We start from the raw sequence: 16,106 nt of genomic DNA on the forward strand, positions 1-16,106 counted from the left end.
ACACCGCGACAAGTAAACATGACCCCAGCACTGGTAGATATGTCTTCCGCTTCCGAGACCGATACACAGAAACCCACTATCAAGACACCGCTGCCAAACCCCTCGCTGCAAGTCACCGCAGACCACAACTTGAAACTGCAAGAAGCGCCTGTGTATGCACCAGCGAAGGGAGAAGTGTTGTTGCATATCAAGGCTACTGGTGTTTGTGGGTAAGACGCTTCAAATCGTGGGCATGTCCGAAGCTGATGACGGTGTGCCAGATCCGACATCCATTTCTGGAAAGCTGGGAGGATAGGCTCACTCGTCGTCGAAGGAAACTGCATCCTCGGCCATGAAGCAGCCGGCATAGTTCTACAATGCGGCGAGGGCGTTACGACTTTGAAGCCTGGTATATTCATCTCCCCATCTTCCTCATCACTAGCTAACGTAGCGTCCAGGTGATCGCGTAGCAGTCGAACCAGGCGTTCCATGCGGCACATGCTTCCTCTGCATGGACGGCCGCTACAATCTCTGTGAAGACGTCCAATTCGCCGGCGTCTACCCCTACCACGGCACAATCCAACGCTACAAAACGCATCCCGCGAAATGGTGTCACGAACTCCCCTTCAGCGTATCCTACGCCGAAGGCGCACTTCTCGAGCCACTCTCCGTCGTCATGCACGGCATCAAGTCCGCCGGTCTGTCTCTAGGACACGGTGCAGTAATCTGTGGCGCAGGTCCCATTGGTCTCATCGCCCTCGCTGCAGCGCGAGCGAGCGGAGCCCATCCCCTCGTTATCACGGATCTTGAGCCTAAGCGCCTTGCGTTCGCAAAGCAATTCGTACCATCGGCCTTCACATACCAGGTCGACCGCAACCTAGATGCGCAGGGCAACGCCAAGAAGATTAGAGAGTTGTTCGACTTCGAGAACGTGGGCGAGTATGGTGCACCTGAGACTGTGCTAGAGTGCACCGGTGTGGAGAGTAGTGTTGTTACTGCTGCGTACACGGCGAGGAGAGGGGGTACGGTCATGGTGATTGGGGTTGGGAGGGAGATTATGAATAATTTGCCGTTCATGCATTTGAGTCTTGCTGAGGTAGGTGGACTGCACTTCATCATATTCATGTTTGTAATCAGATTGGGGGCTGTGTTTGCTAATGACTGCTGTAGATCGATCTCAAGTTCATCAATCGCTATCGCGATACTTGGCCTTCTGGCCTTCAATGCCTGGCGGGTGGTATCCTTGATCTTAAGCCACTTGTTAGCCACACTTTCCCGTTGGAGAAGGCGCTTGATGCGTTGCATACATGTGGGGATTTGAGCAATGGCAGTATCAAGGTGCAGATTATTGACGAGGTAGATGATGTGTTGTAGAATGTTTAGCTCGGCTAATCAATGACGGAAACGTTCGATCTGAAAGCCGGCTTGTTGATGCTAGCAATTCCCTCCGATGGGATAGATGGCTCCTTCCCCGCGCGCCCAACATGCAGCTTGATTATGCTTGGTGTATCTTTGATTCTATCAGCCCGAGATGGCTGGTCGGACGTATGAAGAATTGGATGAGATGTTTGTCAGTCGAGTCACGGCGAGGATATTTGGAACGTACAGTACGGATGCGCAAGCTATGGGTCAGGCGATGGGGGAAGAGGAAGACGCATAGATTGCTGAGGTAAAATGACAAAGCAGCAAATCGCAATGCTGCTTGAACAGCAAGCTCAATACCTGTATAGAGGAGACGACATATCCCGCCAGACTTGCTTCCCGACCGACCGTACTTGACTCTTCGCATACATAGGCGATCAGACACACCTGAAGACATGCCATCTGACTGTACAGGTCTAGCTGATCTATTGACGCGCTTCACACCAGTCCAGGACAGCGTGTTGCGCCATCTCGACATCGGGGATATCATCGCACTCTCGCGCACCACAAAGGCGTTCCGTGAGTATGTGCGCCTGGTCGCGCGGACACAGTTTAACATCAACGAAAAGCTGAAGGTGTTTGTGAAAAGTCCGAACGCGTTTCGCTCGCTGCAGGCGAAGCACAACATCCTCATCAGCGGATCTTTTGCGTTCGGCTTCATGCTGAGAATACCGCTCAACTTCCGCTTGTTTGGTATCCCTACGACTATGCTGGACAGGCTCTTAGTGGAGAGAGGCCCACATGCCGAGGCCCTGAGATCGTTTCTCGAAAATGAGGGTTACAGGGTCAAGGACAGCTCCATCCCAAACGTAGGTGCTCTGTTGTCGCATCGAAGAGCTTTTGCCGTCTTTGAAGTAGCTGACCACAGGCTTAGCACCCATTCATGGAACGTGATACCGTCAAGGGCTGTCAAACCGTCTACATTCGAGAGACGGAATATACTCCTCTCTTCGTGATATTAAACTCGGTCTTAACTTGCGACGTCAACTTCATTACCTGGAATAAAGCATACTCTCTGTTTCCATACCACACTTTCATTCTGAAGCAAGGTCACCTACTTATGGAAATCAAGCATTGGGAACATCTTCCACAGGAACTGGCCAAATGGATGCGTGTTGGGATTGACATCGCCCCTTGTAGTCTTCCGGATGCGCTTCTCCCACACGCGAAGACTGACTCTACGTCTACATTGCTAGGAAACCGCTTGGTCGGTGATAAAAGATCCTGGGTAGTATCGCTAAACACTGACCTCGTCGAGCCGTCGCCCTTCCCCGACCTTCTCATCGACTATGCTGGCTTCGAGGTGACTAGTTCATTGAAGGACGAAGCCGAGACTCTGCTAGATCCCTTATCTCCTCCGTTCAACCATTACACCATTGAGATGACGGTCGTCGAGAGCTTTGCATTACGCCATCAGTACATCTTCGCCGACAAAGCTTACCCAGAGCAACACCGTTTTCGAGATCGTACAATCGTACAACTTTACGCCCTGAACGTTGCAAGGCGACCATCGGGATTTGCACAGATCTTAGCTCAAACCAACCGTCCAAATCTACGTGCCATCGCAGGGTTTGTGCCACCAGAGAGCTGGAAGTATTACGATGATGAGATGCTCAAATTCTTAGAGGCGAGGTATCCGGAGCTGTCTTCGCAAGTCGAAGATTGACATGGAGGTAAACCAGGATAATATATGTCAGCATTGATCCACGCTACATAGCTACGAATTCGTTACATCCAGAGCAACAAATCACCCTAAGCCCTATCCCACCTCTCCATCCCCTCCTTCTTCATAGTCTCGTACCAAGCCCTCACATACTCCAAACCAGCATGCGGACCATAAATTCTCTTCTCCCACTGCGGCACCGGTGCCTTGAGTCCCGTCTCCTCCTCACACTTGCGCATCAGCTCGCTCAGAGTGCCACCGCGGTCAATCGTATTGTCGGTGCTATAGACGCCCTCTTTGGCACGCGCCTCGCGTTTTTTACTGCGGAGAGTAGATGTAGCGAATTTATCGAACGTGAAGTTGTGCGGGTCGACGACGACACCGTAGTTCTCTGCGGCACCTTCGGGGGTGACGAGACGGCGGTGGACTTCTTGTGCTACGCGTTCGGGTGGGCGGGTCAAAGGGTCTCCGAGGCCGCCGCCACCCCAGGTTATCCATTCTAGTACGTCGCCTGGGGGTGTTAGTTTTGTAGTCTACGCACGCGAACGATGATTGCGACTTACCTGGGTAGACATGTATGAAATCCTGCTTCGATTGACAGAACTCCATGTTTTCCTTCTCGGCTGGTGTACCATAGCTGTTGTTTCGGTAGACAATCTTTCTCGACCTGCTTCCAGGCTTTCCGCCGTTGACTCCCCAGGCCTTGGTCAACCATCGGTCGTCGTGCGTGCTGACGTCGCCTTCGCATAGCCATCTGTACAAAGTTCTCTGTGCATTACCACCACGGTAGAAACCAGCGCCACCAGAATCTGGCAATGCCTCGTTGGCTTCGATGATGACGGGATAGTAGAGCTCGATGTTTTCAGCTGGGATGGACTTGATAGCTGGGAAGAGACAGTGGCAGTCCGGCCCATCACCGATTGGTCGCGCAGGCACGCCACCGAAACCGATTTGGTAGAGCAAGTAGAACTCTCCGTCGGGCTTGAACCCGGAGTAGAAGAGGTGGGGTGAGTCGGAGAAACCTGCTGCGCAACGGTAGGCGGGGTTCTGTTGTCCGAAGAGTGCTTGCAAAACGTCCATGATGCGACCGAGGAGATGAGTGCGGCAACTGACGGCTGCTGGACGCACGGGACGGAGGATGGTACCAGCCGGGATCTTGATGTCTAGCAACTCATGGAATCCATCGTTCACCACCTACCAGAATTAGTTACGTTTCGTGATAACCTGGCGCATGATTTACTTACAGCATACGGATCGTAGATAGCGAGCAAATGATAACCGATGAACATCTTGAACAACGTGATAGACAGATAAAAGTTCATCGAGCTGTTTGACTGCGGTGACGTGCCATCCCAATCGAAAATAAGCTTCCCGTTCTCCTTCTTCATGGAACAAGTGATGGCATACGGACCAACTCCTTGACCATCATCGTCGATGAAATCGGTGAAGCTTGACACCTCATCGCTGATCTTATCATTGATGATCCTGCTGATGGCAAGCTTGTTCTGCTCCAGTAGGTAGTCCGCAGCTGCCTCGTATACCTCCAGACTGTAGCGCCCACATAGTTCGGTGACACGCGTAGCAGCTGTGCGGCAAGCGGTAACGAGCGCCATGAGGTCACTTTGAAACCAGTCTGGTGCACGGGAATTACGGAATAGTACGGTCGCAAGAGTCTCGTTGTACACGCCTTTCGTGTAGAGCTTGACAATAGGTATCTGAACCCCGTCCTCGAATATGGTGCTTGCGTTGATACTCATGGAGCCTGGTACTTTTCCTTGCACATCGGTTATGTGACCGAAATTTGCGGCCCATCCTATGAGGCTGTGCTCGTAGTAAATAGGAAGTATTACGATGACGTCGTTGAGATGCGATACGGCGCCATCAGTCTGGTATACATCGTTCGTGACAAACACATCGCCTTCTTCGATTGTGCCGTTCCAGCCGTCGAGAAACTGCTGTATGAAAGACCCAAACTGACCGACTAGCATCTGGCCACGTGTGTTGGTGATAACGTTGAACTCATCTTGCTGTTCTCGGATTGCTGGGCTCATGGCGCAACGAAGTAGAAGAGCATCCATCTCTCGTCTGATAGATCCCAGTGCAGAGGCAATGAGCGTAGCGATGATTGGCTGCTCTTTGATCAGTGCTTGAGCTGTCTCTTTGCTGTGCACGTCCTTTCCATGGTCCTTCTTCTCGGTAGGCCAGATGAGTATGTTACCCATGGAGTCGATCTTTCCGTAAAATCCAGGAAGAATGAGAGTGTTCGAGTCCATCTCAGTAACAACCGCTGGGCCAGGTATGATTTTGCCAGCTCCCCCGATCTTGGACCGATCCCAGAAAGTTGCCTCGACTTTCTTCCCATCCCAGACAATGACCTGCTTAGCTGTGATGGCATCTTCGCAAGGTTCAGAAGTACTGGCATCCTCCAGAGGCTTGAAAGCAACCTCTTCGGAAGCGTCAATGACTTTTGCACGCAAGCGCATTGTCTCCATCTCAGCATTCGCGTGTGAAAAACCAAACTGATGTTGGTGGGCCTCGTTGAATTTGGAACGGAAGATATCCACAAGCTTATCTGAGTTGTCAAACTCATCAGAACTCAGATCAACAGTGAGCGTCATAGCCTGACCCTTGTAGCGCATATCTGCTTGGTATACGACATGGAGAGAAGCGTTCTCGTCTGCAAGCGAAGTCTTCATTGTCTTCACACCGCCGGCCTTGAGATCGAGTAATATTTCCTTGAGTTCTTCCTCGGTTATCTCGGAGAATGCGCGAATGTATGTGCAACTCTGCTCATGCGACATCTTCGTGATAGCATCACCTTGAGCACATAGCACACCGGGAGAAGGAGGGACGATAACAGGCCAGGAACCAAGAAGTTGACCAAGGGCATTGCCATGAAGTGGACCCGCACCACCGAGAGCGACCAATGCAAAGTCGCGTGGATCGTAGCCTTGCTCGACAGATACCAGCCGCAGAGCACCGTGCATGGATTCGTTTACCAGGTCGATAATGCCCTCAGCTGCGGAAGCTGTATCAAGATCCATTTGCTTAGCGATCGATTCGACTGCAGCTGTAGATGCGGCGACATCCAATTGGAACTTTCCACCGAGCAGTTTCGATGGAAGGCGACCTAACGCCAAGTTTGCGTCGGTCACAGTCGCTTGGGTACCACCTTTTCCGTAAGCTGCAGGACCAGGTGTAGCGCCGCTAGACTCGGGTCCAACACGTAGAGTCTTCGTGAAGTCATTGAAGATTGCGATAGAGCCACCGCCGGCTCCTACAGTATTAACATCTACGCTGGGTGCTCGAACTGACAGGTGACCGATCGCGGTCTCTCGTCGGATGATGGCATCGCTTCCCGGAAGTAGAGCGCAGTCAGTGGAAGTTCCGCCCATGTCGAATGTAATGAGGTTCTTGTAGGGCGTGCTCTTCGCGACGAGATGAGAAACAGCCTTGACGCCACCAGCTGGCCCACTCATGAGGATGCGCACCGGTGTCTCGCCAGCAAGTTGGGTTGAAGTCAGGTCACCATCGGATTTCAAGATGCGGATCGTGTCTGTGTCTTTCTCGAGCTTCTTTTGTAGGTTCTGCATATAACTCTTTACCACCGGTTTGACGATGGCGTTGGCGGCTGTCGTAACGGTACGCTCGTACTCTTGGATCTCTGGCAGTACATCTGTAGAAGTGACGATCTCGACATCTGGCCCAAACTCGCTGCTCAATATGGCCCTGATGCGTTCTTCATGGGCGCTGTTCGCGAAGGAATTGATCAGCGATACGGCGATTGCTTGTGGCTGTTGTCTCTTCAGATCTTGCAAGTCCTTTCGTAATTCATCCTCATCCAACTCGTAGAAGACTTCACCGTCAATCTTGATACGCTCTTTGACTTCTACAGTCCTCTCGAGAGGCACGAGAGGATCGGGCTGTTCGTAGTGCATCCATGAGCCTAATCCGCCTGGTATCTGGCTTCGCCGTGTGGATAGTATGTCCTTGTGACCCTTGGTGACGATGAGACCGCATTTGGCGCCTTTGCCTTCAAGCACCGCATTGGTACCTGTGGTTGTGCCATGGTGTATGTACTCAAACCTGCCGTCCCAGTTGTACTTCTCCTTCAGGATTTTGCGTGCCTGTTGCACTCCGTCTTGCACACCAATAGACTGATCTGTCGTGTTGGTCGGCACTTTTGTGCGTACCGCTTCGCCGTTCGGGGTAATGACGCAGACTAGACTCGATTAAGAGGTGAAGCATACTCTGTGGAAAAGGGCCGTACCGTCGGTGAAGGTTCTAGGATCGTGTTAGCCGCGCTCCTTGACGTGGGCCGTGTTCAGACAAGGCGCGAGGTACTGGCAGCTGTGGATTCGGGGAAGTTCTGCATGTTCGCCGCCGGTGCCAGGAAGAAGCTAGCGGGTGGGCGTCCAGGCCTCCCACCGGTCCATGAGGCAAAATTGAGGCGATCATTACTTACCCTCCAACATCAACGCCGAGTCTGTAACCAGGCGTAGCCATGGTGTCGTATCCAAATCGCGGTTCAGCGATGAGGTTGAGTCTATCCCAGTCTTACAAAGAGGACTGGATGATGGGTTACCGGATGGCCCTGCGTCATGCTATAACCATGCTTTTTTGGAGCTGCTGCTAATGCGCCGAGGCCGCGCCGAGCATTGTCAAATACAAAGCGTTCGTGCTATCAGAGGCTCCATTGCCGCTGTCAGACACTGCGCCCTGCCCATAGTGGCAGTCACCATTGCGCTTGGGGAAGGCGTCTAAAGGATGCCGCAATTACGGCACTGGCGATGATTGGAATGTTGAGGATGATCGGTGTTAGCTATCGTTTGGATGCGGGGTCGGTGAGAGCTAATTGCAGTCGTGTTATCTTGGACTATCTGCCTCTGCCTCGGTGCTGCAGAAGCTGCCGTTATCACCGAATGATGCTTGACGCGAAAAGTGGACGGGGATGCTCGGCGCGTAGACCGGGGGCGACGCGTTTCGCTTAGGTGCTTCCGACAAGGTCGCAAAGCGTCACACTCCTCCTCATATACATCATCACGATTTCTATTCATCAGCAATGGCGCTCGATAGCGCGGAGAGAACTACTGACGCCGTGCGCACACACGCGGAGCCTAGACGCGATGCTCTTCTTACGCCAATGAGATCCGACTGTCATACTTGATGACGTCAAACATCGCTCTTTCTACTGCTATTCAGGACAAAGAGCTTTGGCAAACCACGACGACGCACCATGTCAAAGATGCCTTTGTTTGACTTCGACCATCTCCTTTATACGAGAAATCAGCTGTACACCGATCTAGGAGCACTTTCCGCAGGATGTCTTCAATATGGGAGCAGTCGACCATAGTAAACTGCTACGACGATCCTTAACGTCAGCAGAAATTTCAGTGTAGAATAATGAATATGGCTTCAGTTCTCCGGTATCAGTTCTTACAGACCCTTTCTGACGAAAGCGATGATGACAAACGAGTAATTATACGTTTGTACATCGCGCTAGATCAGACCAACACCATACGCGACGTAAGTCACGAGATTCATTCTTCCGTCGCCGATACGTACTAACAACGATCTAGCGCTTTGTGATCAAAAAGGTCACGACGGATGACAGAGCCATCTTCAACGAGCGACAGGCAGTTTGCCGGATCATCGACACCCTTCCCAATTCCGGCGCAATACTGAAACATAGATTCTGGTCGTGTCATGACCATGGCGAGCATATCGGTCCCACTTCCAGACACAGGTACGAGGTGAAAAGATATATGGACTATTGCTCTGCAGGCACACTATCCAACATTATCGAAGAATACAGTGCGGAAAAATGGCGTCAGGATACCGACGACCAGATTCCTGAACCCATGTTTTGGATCACTCTCATCACAATCTCGGAAGCAATCTACAACCTCACAACCGGATTGACGTACACGCCGGGTATGGACGATGCAGCAGAAGCCTTTGGGTGGATACCAAAAGTGCATCGCGACATCAAGCCCAGCAACATCTTCCTCATGGAGCCTCAAGAACCCTTCGCTTCTTTCCCGCGGCCTGTGCTAGCAGACCTCGACGACATGCTCGAGCTCTTCGGATATGAGGAGTATACCAAGAAGTACCACTTGTTCACGCGAGGCTACGCTGCACCCGAGAACAATATCGAGCTGCACACTCTAGACCCCGACTGCCGAGGCTTCGGCTACTTCCAAAGGCAGCCGCTCTCCTGCAAAACAGACATCTGGTCTCTGGGCACCGTACTCTGGGAGATGATGCACAGTTTTCTCGGCCCCCACAAGGCTCAAGGCCTTTGGCACGGGGCTATCACCAATACTATACATTCAGATCCATCTCAAAGTCGCTTTTTGAAACATACTATTCCCGTGCTGGCGCCTACGATGAATGAGCCGAACTACACGAGGGATTTGATCCGGACATTTGAACTGTGTAATCAGAGTATGCCTGCGAGAAGGCCGACGGCGTTAGGTCTTAGGAGGTTGGTAGAGAGGAAGACGAGAAGGGCGCAGAAGTGCCTGGGAAGCTTCGAAGGAGATGCAGACGAGAGGATGCGGGTTAGGTATAGGAAGGAAGAGTTCGGCATGAGGCCCAATACTGAGCTTAAGAAGAGGCGACGTGGTCATTGGGTGTGAATTCATAGCTCATCTAATCATACATAACACCGTATCATCCCGGCGCTCCATCAGTTCCCGTTTACTTTGCAGCCATCATCTCCAAGAACTTGTCTCCCAGCGCATTCGCCGCCATCGGGTTGTCGCCGGTAACAAGCTCCCTATCCACAGTGATACTCCCCATAGACTTGGCAAGACCCTCCTGCATATCCGCTCCCTCTTCCCTCAGCGTGCCCTCAACCTTGTCAATCTCACCCCGGAAGATCGTCTCCATCAACTTCTCCTCAGCATCCGACCAGCTCGTCATCTTGTAGCCAGCGTACTCAAACTTCTTGCTCGGACCGTATTTGGTCGAAAGGAAGGCCCAGGGTCCGTGGCAGATAGCAGCTGTTGGCTTCGACGAGGTGTGGAAGTGTGTGAGTATGCGACCGAGGTCCGCGTTGTCGCCCAAGTCTGACAGAGGAGCGTGACCACCGGGGATGAAGACACCGCCATAGTTCTTCAGTTCCTCGTCGCTGATCTCGGAAAACTTCCTTGGTCGCGAGAAGCCATTCTCTTTCTTCATGCGCTCGATCAAGTCGAGCTCTCTTTGCTTCTCGTAGTAGTTCCCGGCGAAGGCTGCGAGAGACACGCTGAGTGGGTCTGGTGTGGGCTCCTTGCCCTCTGGTGAGGCGAATGTGACTTCGTAGCCGGCGTCGAGGATCTTTTGGAGAGGCTTCGCTAGCTCCATGAGGAAGTAGCCTGAGTCTTGAGATACGGTCTTTCCATCACTTCCGGTGTTGTATAGGGGGAAGGAGGACGCGTCGGAGAGCACGATTAGGACTTTCTTGCTTGCCGCCATGATGGTTGATTTGGGGTTGTATGTGTAGGTTGATGGGAATTAGTTGTTTTTGGTTTTCAAATTTGAGAAGTCAAATGGGTATCAAGCTGTGTTATATAAGAGATGGGAAAGGGCGATATGAGGGGTTGATGTATATGTTTATGGTTTTCGCTGCAAGGTCAGTATGACGTAGGCGCTTTCTGTCCATTAGAAACGTCACACTCACCCACCTCTCCACTTAGGTAGTCGGACGTGTTGCATAAACTTCGATGCTCTGTCTCGGACAACCTCGGCACAACTTTGCGTCATCAGCCTGATGGGCGACCTTGTACGCGAAGAAGACACGTCGCGTCGCGTGTGAAAGCAGTTCGTTGCATGACTCGTCCCGCATCGCGAGATGACTCGCTTGTGCCATCCATCTCAATTCCTCAACCCATCCAAACATACACGACGAGCGTACGCAACTGCAAGAGAAGGAGATGCATTTGGCCAGGCTGCAGAAAAACGCATGTAAAGGTGTCCTGGAGACGTAAAAAAGCACACTGGGCCGTGCCACGAGGATTCAGCAGCAACACACATGTGTCCACAGCGCAAGAATCGCAGTCCTGGACGCCTGAAAGTCGTGCAAGAGCCTTGTTGAGGCCGTCGCATTCAGGCAGCAGTAAAAACACCAAGAAGACAACATAACAACATCACGCATAGCTTGAATCATCCTGTAGCAAAACAGATGTTATATCAGGCGGACTCCAGCTAAATGATGCATCGATACTCAACGCTACTGACATTGCCACTCACCATCCTGCACATCAGCTACTATGCGCCTCTACACTCACGTATTCTTTCTTTTTTCCATCTTGTCAACTACCCTGGCGCTGTGGGATTCAAAAGACCCGTGTCCCACTTCCATCGAAGCAAAAATTGAGGCTGACTCTTCCCGGTCCCTCGACGACCGCTACCCAAACGACGTCACACCCTTCACGACCTGGGACTCCGTCCACTCAGCCCTCCTTACCTGCCCTAACATATCCACCCTCGACATCGGTGTCTACAGGTCCTGCAGTACATGGCCCGACCGGATGAACCTACCGCTCAGCCCTTTCGGCGGTGAAAAGTATCCCGATATCAAATCTTTGAAGGTTGAAGGCTATCAGTGGGAGACATGGCAGCATGAGGAAATTTGGAAAGGGCCGAAGTGTCTAGCGCCAGGCAAGCTGGAATGTTTCATGGACACATTGTATTGGGTCTACAAAGGCCATTGGATAAGCTGGCTTGGATGGCGCACTCAATCGAAAGAGCAGTGCGAGAAGACCAACGCGGAGCTTTGGCTTGACGCAATGAACTGGACGCGTATCGAGGAGCTTTCTGTGGACACCGTCCCGGAAAGCGTGCGGAAGGTTCTCTCGCAGTCGCGAGCGTTGCGCTCGCTGAACACGACAGACAGCGAACTCATCCTCGACTTGCCAAAGAATACGCTCACGCACCTGTCTCTTGTCAACGGCGAGCGCGACACCGTCCTCTTCGAAGATATTTTGAACCAGCAGGGCGAATCTTTGGAGAGTCTTGAGATGCGCTGGAATACTGAGCATCATCCATGGAGGTATGACGGCGATCTCGACGACGAGATTCAGATGATAAGAAAGAGCGCAAAGCAAGTCAACCATCTAAGTATAAACATCTTCCGTAACGCTAGCAACTCACCCTTGGAAACGCTGGGAAAGATCGTTTCCATACCCACGCTACGAGAAGCAAACTTCTGGATAGACATACTCGGGCCACGGGAGTGGAGTTACAAAGAGCTCCGCGCCCTCGGAGAACAGCACGCAGAGGCAGAAGGCGGCAGATACCTATTTCTCAACAAAAAAGATGCGCTGAATATCTTCAATTACATGCGAGACAAGAAGCAAGGGCAAGAGCTGGAAAGAGCAACTTTTTGGATTGGTGACTGGACACGGAATTGGCTCTGGGAAACCCCAAGAGCGCATGTAAAATGTGAAGCGAAAGCAGATGTTGATATGGAAGACTGGTGTGTGGTGGATGATCAGTGGCCACACTACCCGATGTTTGTGCTCACTCCACGGGTAGAAGCCCTGGGAATTATGGACACGGATTTCCGATGTGGAACGACATGAGCTCTGAACCTTGAATCTACGTTGGCTTCTCGGTAGATACATGCATATGTTCACGACTTTAGTCGTGACTGACGGTGGGATCCCATGCGCAGGGCTCATACACTCCGGTATCCAGGCTCTTCATCTCTTCGGCTATGAGCTCGAAGTCATAGACTTGGGCGTTCTCCTCGATGCGAGATTTGGTTACGGATTTGGGGAGCGGTATGAATCCCTGTAACAGCAACATCAGTTCATTGCTCCCTAGCAAAGAGTTATTGCATTCATGCTCACCATCTGTATACTCCATCTCAGCAATATCTGCGAAGGCGTCTTGTTGTACTTCTTCGCGAGTGGCTTGAGCAGCGGATCGTCGTTCTTCGTTGCGCGCACGATTGGACTGTATGCTTCGCATAACACACCTCGCTGCTTGCACCAGTCTACGATGTCTGGACGCGCGAGCCATGGATGAAGCTCTACCTGATTGACGCTGAGGACTCCACCTTTGCCCTTGCCCTCTTTTGCCTCCGTCTCTTTGATCCACGCTTCTAGTTCGTCTAGATGATGCACGCCGTAGTTGGAAACGCCAATTGAGCGAATCTTGCCTGCCTGCACACCCTCAACTAGCGCTTTCCACGCACCGATGCGGTTCTCCTTACCGCCGTAGGGACTGTGCAGGAGGTAGAGATCGACGTAATCGAATCCGGTGATCTTGAGGGTGTTTTCAATGTGCTGTTTCGAGTTCTCATAGCTCATGTCTTTCGGAGGGATCTTTGTCGTGAAGAATAGCTCTTCTCTTGGAATGCCCGACTTCTTCATGCCTTCCGCAGATGGTTGCTCGTTCCGGTAGGCGACGGCAGAATCAACGTGGCGATAGCCGACTTTGAGCGCGTGCTCAACCACCTCGGAAGCGATGTCTGCTGGTGTTTGGTAAACGCCATATCCAAGGACGGGGATCTTGTAGCCTGATGGCATGGTCTGTTGCGAGTTGATGGTGAGCCCTGCCATCATTGCTGATGACGTATGGAAGGACCGAGGTGATCTGGGAAGGGGCAATTGAGAACGTAGATTTGACAATCTTGTGAGGGCAGCAGTACGCATAGTACCTTCGCAACGGAATGAATGGAAATAGTTATATATCTTGAGCGGCTGTTGCCTCAAGGACGGGATGATACCTGTAGGAGTATACTCCGGCGAATCTGGAAATAACGGACATAAAGCGCCAAGGCCGAAGACTAAAGACGCGTCATTAGCAAGATCACCTACATAGCTACACCGTATAGCGAGACCAAACTTTATCATCGTCTGTCCATCGCACTTTGGAGATACTTCATCGTCACCGCTTCTCTTTGGGCCCTTTTACTACCAACTTAACCTCAACAGCGCGTGCGCCTCTTACCACGCGATTCGTCCCAAAACGGCAATATTAATATCAATTCGCAGCCACCACTTAAGGGCATATGACGCAGCAAACGACCCAATGTAGCAGCACATAATTAGGCAAATTGCCGCTCTTTGCTGTCACTCTGCAACTATTTACCCAGCGATCACCGCCGTTATTGACGCCTCTTACGCTCAACACATATATGCGAAGCAAGGCAGGCATCGAGCTCCCAGCTCTCATGCGAACCCCAGGCGGCTTCGCGGGCCTCAGCTGCACGGGATCCGAGATGACGGGTCCTTTGTCAGCGCTAGAAGGGCCGAAGAAGATCTGGAGAAGACGCTGCAGACTGGCGAAAGCTGGTGGGGCGAACGCACGCGAATAGGCGCCTGACACTATGGATAATTACAATACCACGTTGCGCATGCGAGCCCACGGACCTGAAACGTCCCGACCCCCCTCCTTTTTGGACCTCTGGGTCGCGTAAAGAGTATGTGCTTTCTGCAAGAGGATAGCAGGTTGCAGGCCTAACTCGTTCCTCCGACACACCGATGGACTGGCCCTTGGTTCAGCACCCCGGCAGCGTCTCAGGAGTCGGTTTACGTTTCTCAACTCCACGGAGTGTAGCACGACAGCTTTCCAACATTAGCCGAAGAGTTTTGTACGACTGATTTTCGATGGATGCCGATCGCATTATCGGAATAGAGATCGATCTTTGCCGTAGCCTTGAAGCTTGTCCGACCATGAGCTCGTGAACGAGTGGTTCGGCAGCCTGTAGTACCACCGGTGAGCCGCGAAGGGATGCACGCTGACACGACACGCACGTGCAGGGTGACTTCATAGGGTCTAGCATCTGGCCGCTTCTGTGCCACCTCTAGAAACCCATGCGATGCGGCTAAAACAAGTGCAGTTCAACAATATTTGCCATTATCGACTGACTCTGTCTTCTGGGTCGTAGGGACGGGAAACACTTCGCTTCCACTCCTTTGCTAATGTGGGGCGTAGATCATGAAACACTAACCCGGTCGAGTCGTCAACTGCAGCTCCTCTGTCATTGTCACATTGCTTGCCCTTCCGTCTACCTCACGACCCAGTCAAACCGTTTCCTGATCTGTTTCAACCCCTCGACGCAAACCTCAACCGTCGCTCAATGCGTCATCTTTAGCTACAGGGATCGTTTTCCACTGACTCTGGTCGTTGTCTTATCGCGTGCTCGGCAATGCGGAGGAGATCCCGAAGATTCGAACAATGTCACCTACCCCGAGTGTACTAGTCCGCATCCTGCGTCTGAGTCTCGCCGCTATTGGCACTCATGCTCGGAAGGAGAACGTGGAAGACTGTCCACCCGTCAGCGGTCAACGACTAGCCAAGTAGAATGGCGGTAGGTTCCGATCGCTGCGTGATGCGCGACGACGCAGGAACGTGGGGGTATACAGCACACGCGGACGACGAAGCTTACTACTGGCCACAGCGCGTTGTCGGAGGCTTAGTCTAAGATGATAAGCAGCCTATTAAGACTTCTAGAAGAAGTCTATCAACTAAATCCTGACTCTTACCACCACTTCCATTGGCAGTTCTACGCGAAAGGCCGCTACCAGCCGTTTTTCAACTCGAGCGTAGGGCCGTTCGGGCCGCTGGCGACGTCGAGGAGAAGTAAGCTGCGTACATGCGCAACGAACCGGTCTTCATCGCGGTCCGCGACTGCCTTGGCGAGCGGATGTAAGCTGACTAGGGCTTGTGACGTGAAAGCTCCCTCCTTCCGAGCAAGCCACGGGCGATCACCAAGCAAATCGTTCGTCGCCATCCACCAGATTTCGAAACGCGCTGACCAGTCATAGCCACCAGATGCATGATATTACACCGCGCGGTCCATCAGCATCGTCCTGATTCTACTTCTACCCGTGCTCGTGCTGGATCTGGTAGATGTGTGGTACACGTCAGACCGTATTCGAAGCCATTGTCGATGCGTCGATTGAAACTGCCGCGAAAGTCTCGGTGGCATCATGCATGGAGCTCGAGCTTCTGACAGCAGTGCTTACACTCAGTACGTAGACGTCGTCCACCTGTTACATCTACAGTGCGTATAGGAGAGCACTCGGCGCAAAGGATGTCGCAG

The 16,106-nt window shown here is 52.2% G+C and overlaps 7 protein-coding genes across 7 annotated transcripts; 4 read left to right on the top strand and 3 right to left on the bottom strand.

Annotated features, from left to right (window-relative positions):
* Positions 1-18: 18 nt before the first annotated feature.
* Positions 19-1,353, top strand: J4E84_005104 (uncharacterized protein; the record flags this gene model as incomplete). Its single annotated transcript, XM_049387703.1, has 4 exons — positions 19-209; positions 261-388; positions 438-1,075; positions 1,150-1,353. The coding sequence occupies 4 exons, from the start codon at positions 19-21 to the stop codon at positions 1,351-1,353; spliced, it is 1,161 nt and encodes a 386-aa protein (XP_049244681.1).
* A 157-nt stretch (positions 1,354-1,510) lies between these two features.
* On the top strand, positions 1,511-3,067 carry J4E84_005105 (uncharacterized protein; the record flags this gene model as incomplete). Its single annotated transcript, XM_049387704.1, has 3 exons — positions 1,511-1,545; positions 1,775-2,210; positions 2,276-3,067. 3 exons carry the CDS (start codon positions 1,511-1,513, stop codon positions 3,065-3,067), a joined length of 1,263 nt encoding a protein of 420 aa, XP_049244682.1.
* Positions 3,068-3,153: 86 nt separating this feature from the next.
* On the bottom strand, positions 3,154-7,570 carry J4E84_005106 (uncharacterized protein; the record flags this gene model as incomplete). The annotated part of the gene is made up of 5 exons (XM_049387705.1): positions 3,154-3,575; positions 3,628-4,258; positions 4,309-7,286; positions 7,335-7,348; positions 7,530-7,570. 5 exons carry the CDS (start codon positions 7,568-7,570, stop codon positions 3,154-3,156), a joined length of 4,086 nt encoding a protein of 1,361 aa, XP_049244683.1.
* Positions 7,571-8,829: 1,259 nt separating this feature from the next.
* Positions 8,830-9,705, top strand: J4E84_005107 (uncharacterized protein; the record flags this gene model as incomplete). The annotated part of the gene is made up of 1 exon (XM_049387706.1): positions 8,830-9,705. The coding sequence occupies one exon, from the start codon at positions 8,830-8,832 to the stop codon at positions 9,703-9,705; it is 876 nt and encodes a 291-aa protein (XP_049244684.1).
* A 61-nt stretch (positions 9,706-9,766) lies between these two features.
* Positions 9,767-10,525, bottom strand: J4E84_005108 (uncharacterized protein; the record flags this gene model as incomplete). The annotated part of the gene is made up of 1 exon (XM_049387707.1): positions 9,767-10,525. The coding sequence occupies one exon, from the start codon at positions 10,523-10,525 to the stop codon at positions 9,767-9,769; it is 759 nt and encodes a 252-aa protein (XP_049244685.1).
* A 794-nt stretch (positions 10,526-11,319) lies between these two features.
* On the top strand, positions 11,320-12,633 carry J4E84_005109 (uncharacterized protein; the record flags this gene model as incomplete). The annotated part of the gene is made up of 1 exon (XM_049387708.1): positions 11,320-12,633. One exon carries the CDS (start codon positions 11,320-11,322, stop codon positions 12,631-12,633), a length of 1,314 nt encoding a protein of 437 aa, XP_049244686.1.
* A 58-nt stretch (positions 12,634-12,691) lies between these two features.
* On the bottom strand, positions 12,692-13,620 carry J4E84_005110 (uncharacterized protein; the record flags this gene model as incomplete). Its single annotated transcript, XM_049387709.1, has 2 exons — positions 12,692-12,844; positions 12,904-13,620. The coding sequence occupies 2 exons, from the start codon at positions 13,618-13,620 to the stop codon at positions 12,692-12,694; spliced, it is 870 nt and encodes a 289-aa protein (XP_049244687.1).
* Between the last annotated feature and the right edge of the window lie 2,486 nt (positions 13,621-16,106).

This window comes from Alternaria hordeiaustralica (assembly GCF_023758085.1).
Source record: "Alternaria hordeiaustralica strain BMP 2776 chromosome Unknown scaffold_8, whole genome shotgun sequence".
NCBI classification, from domain to species: domain Eukaryota; kingdom Fungi; phylum Ascomycota; class Dothideomycetes; order Pleosporales; family Pleosporaceae; genus Alternaria; species Alternaria hordeiaustralica.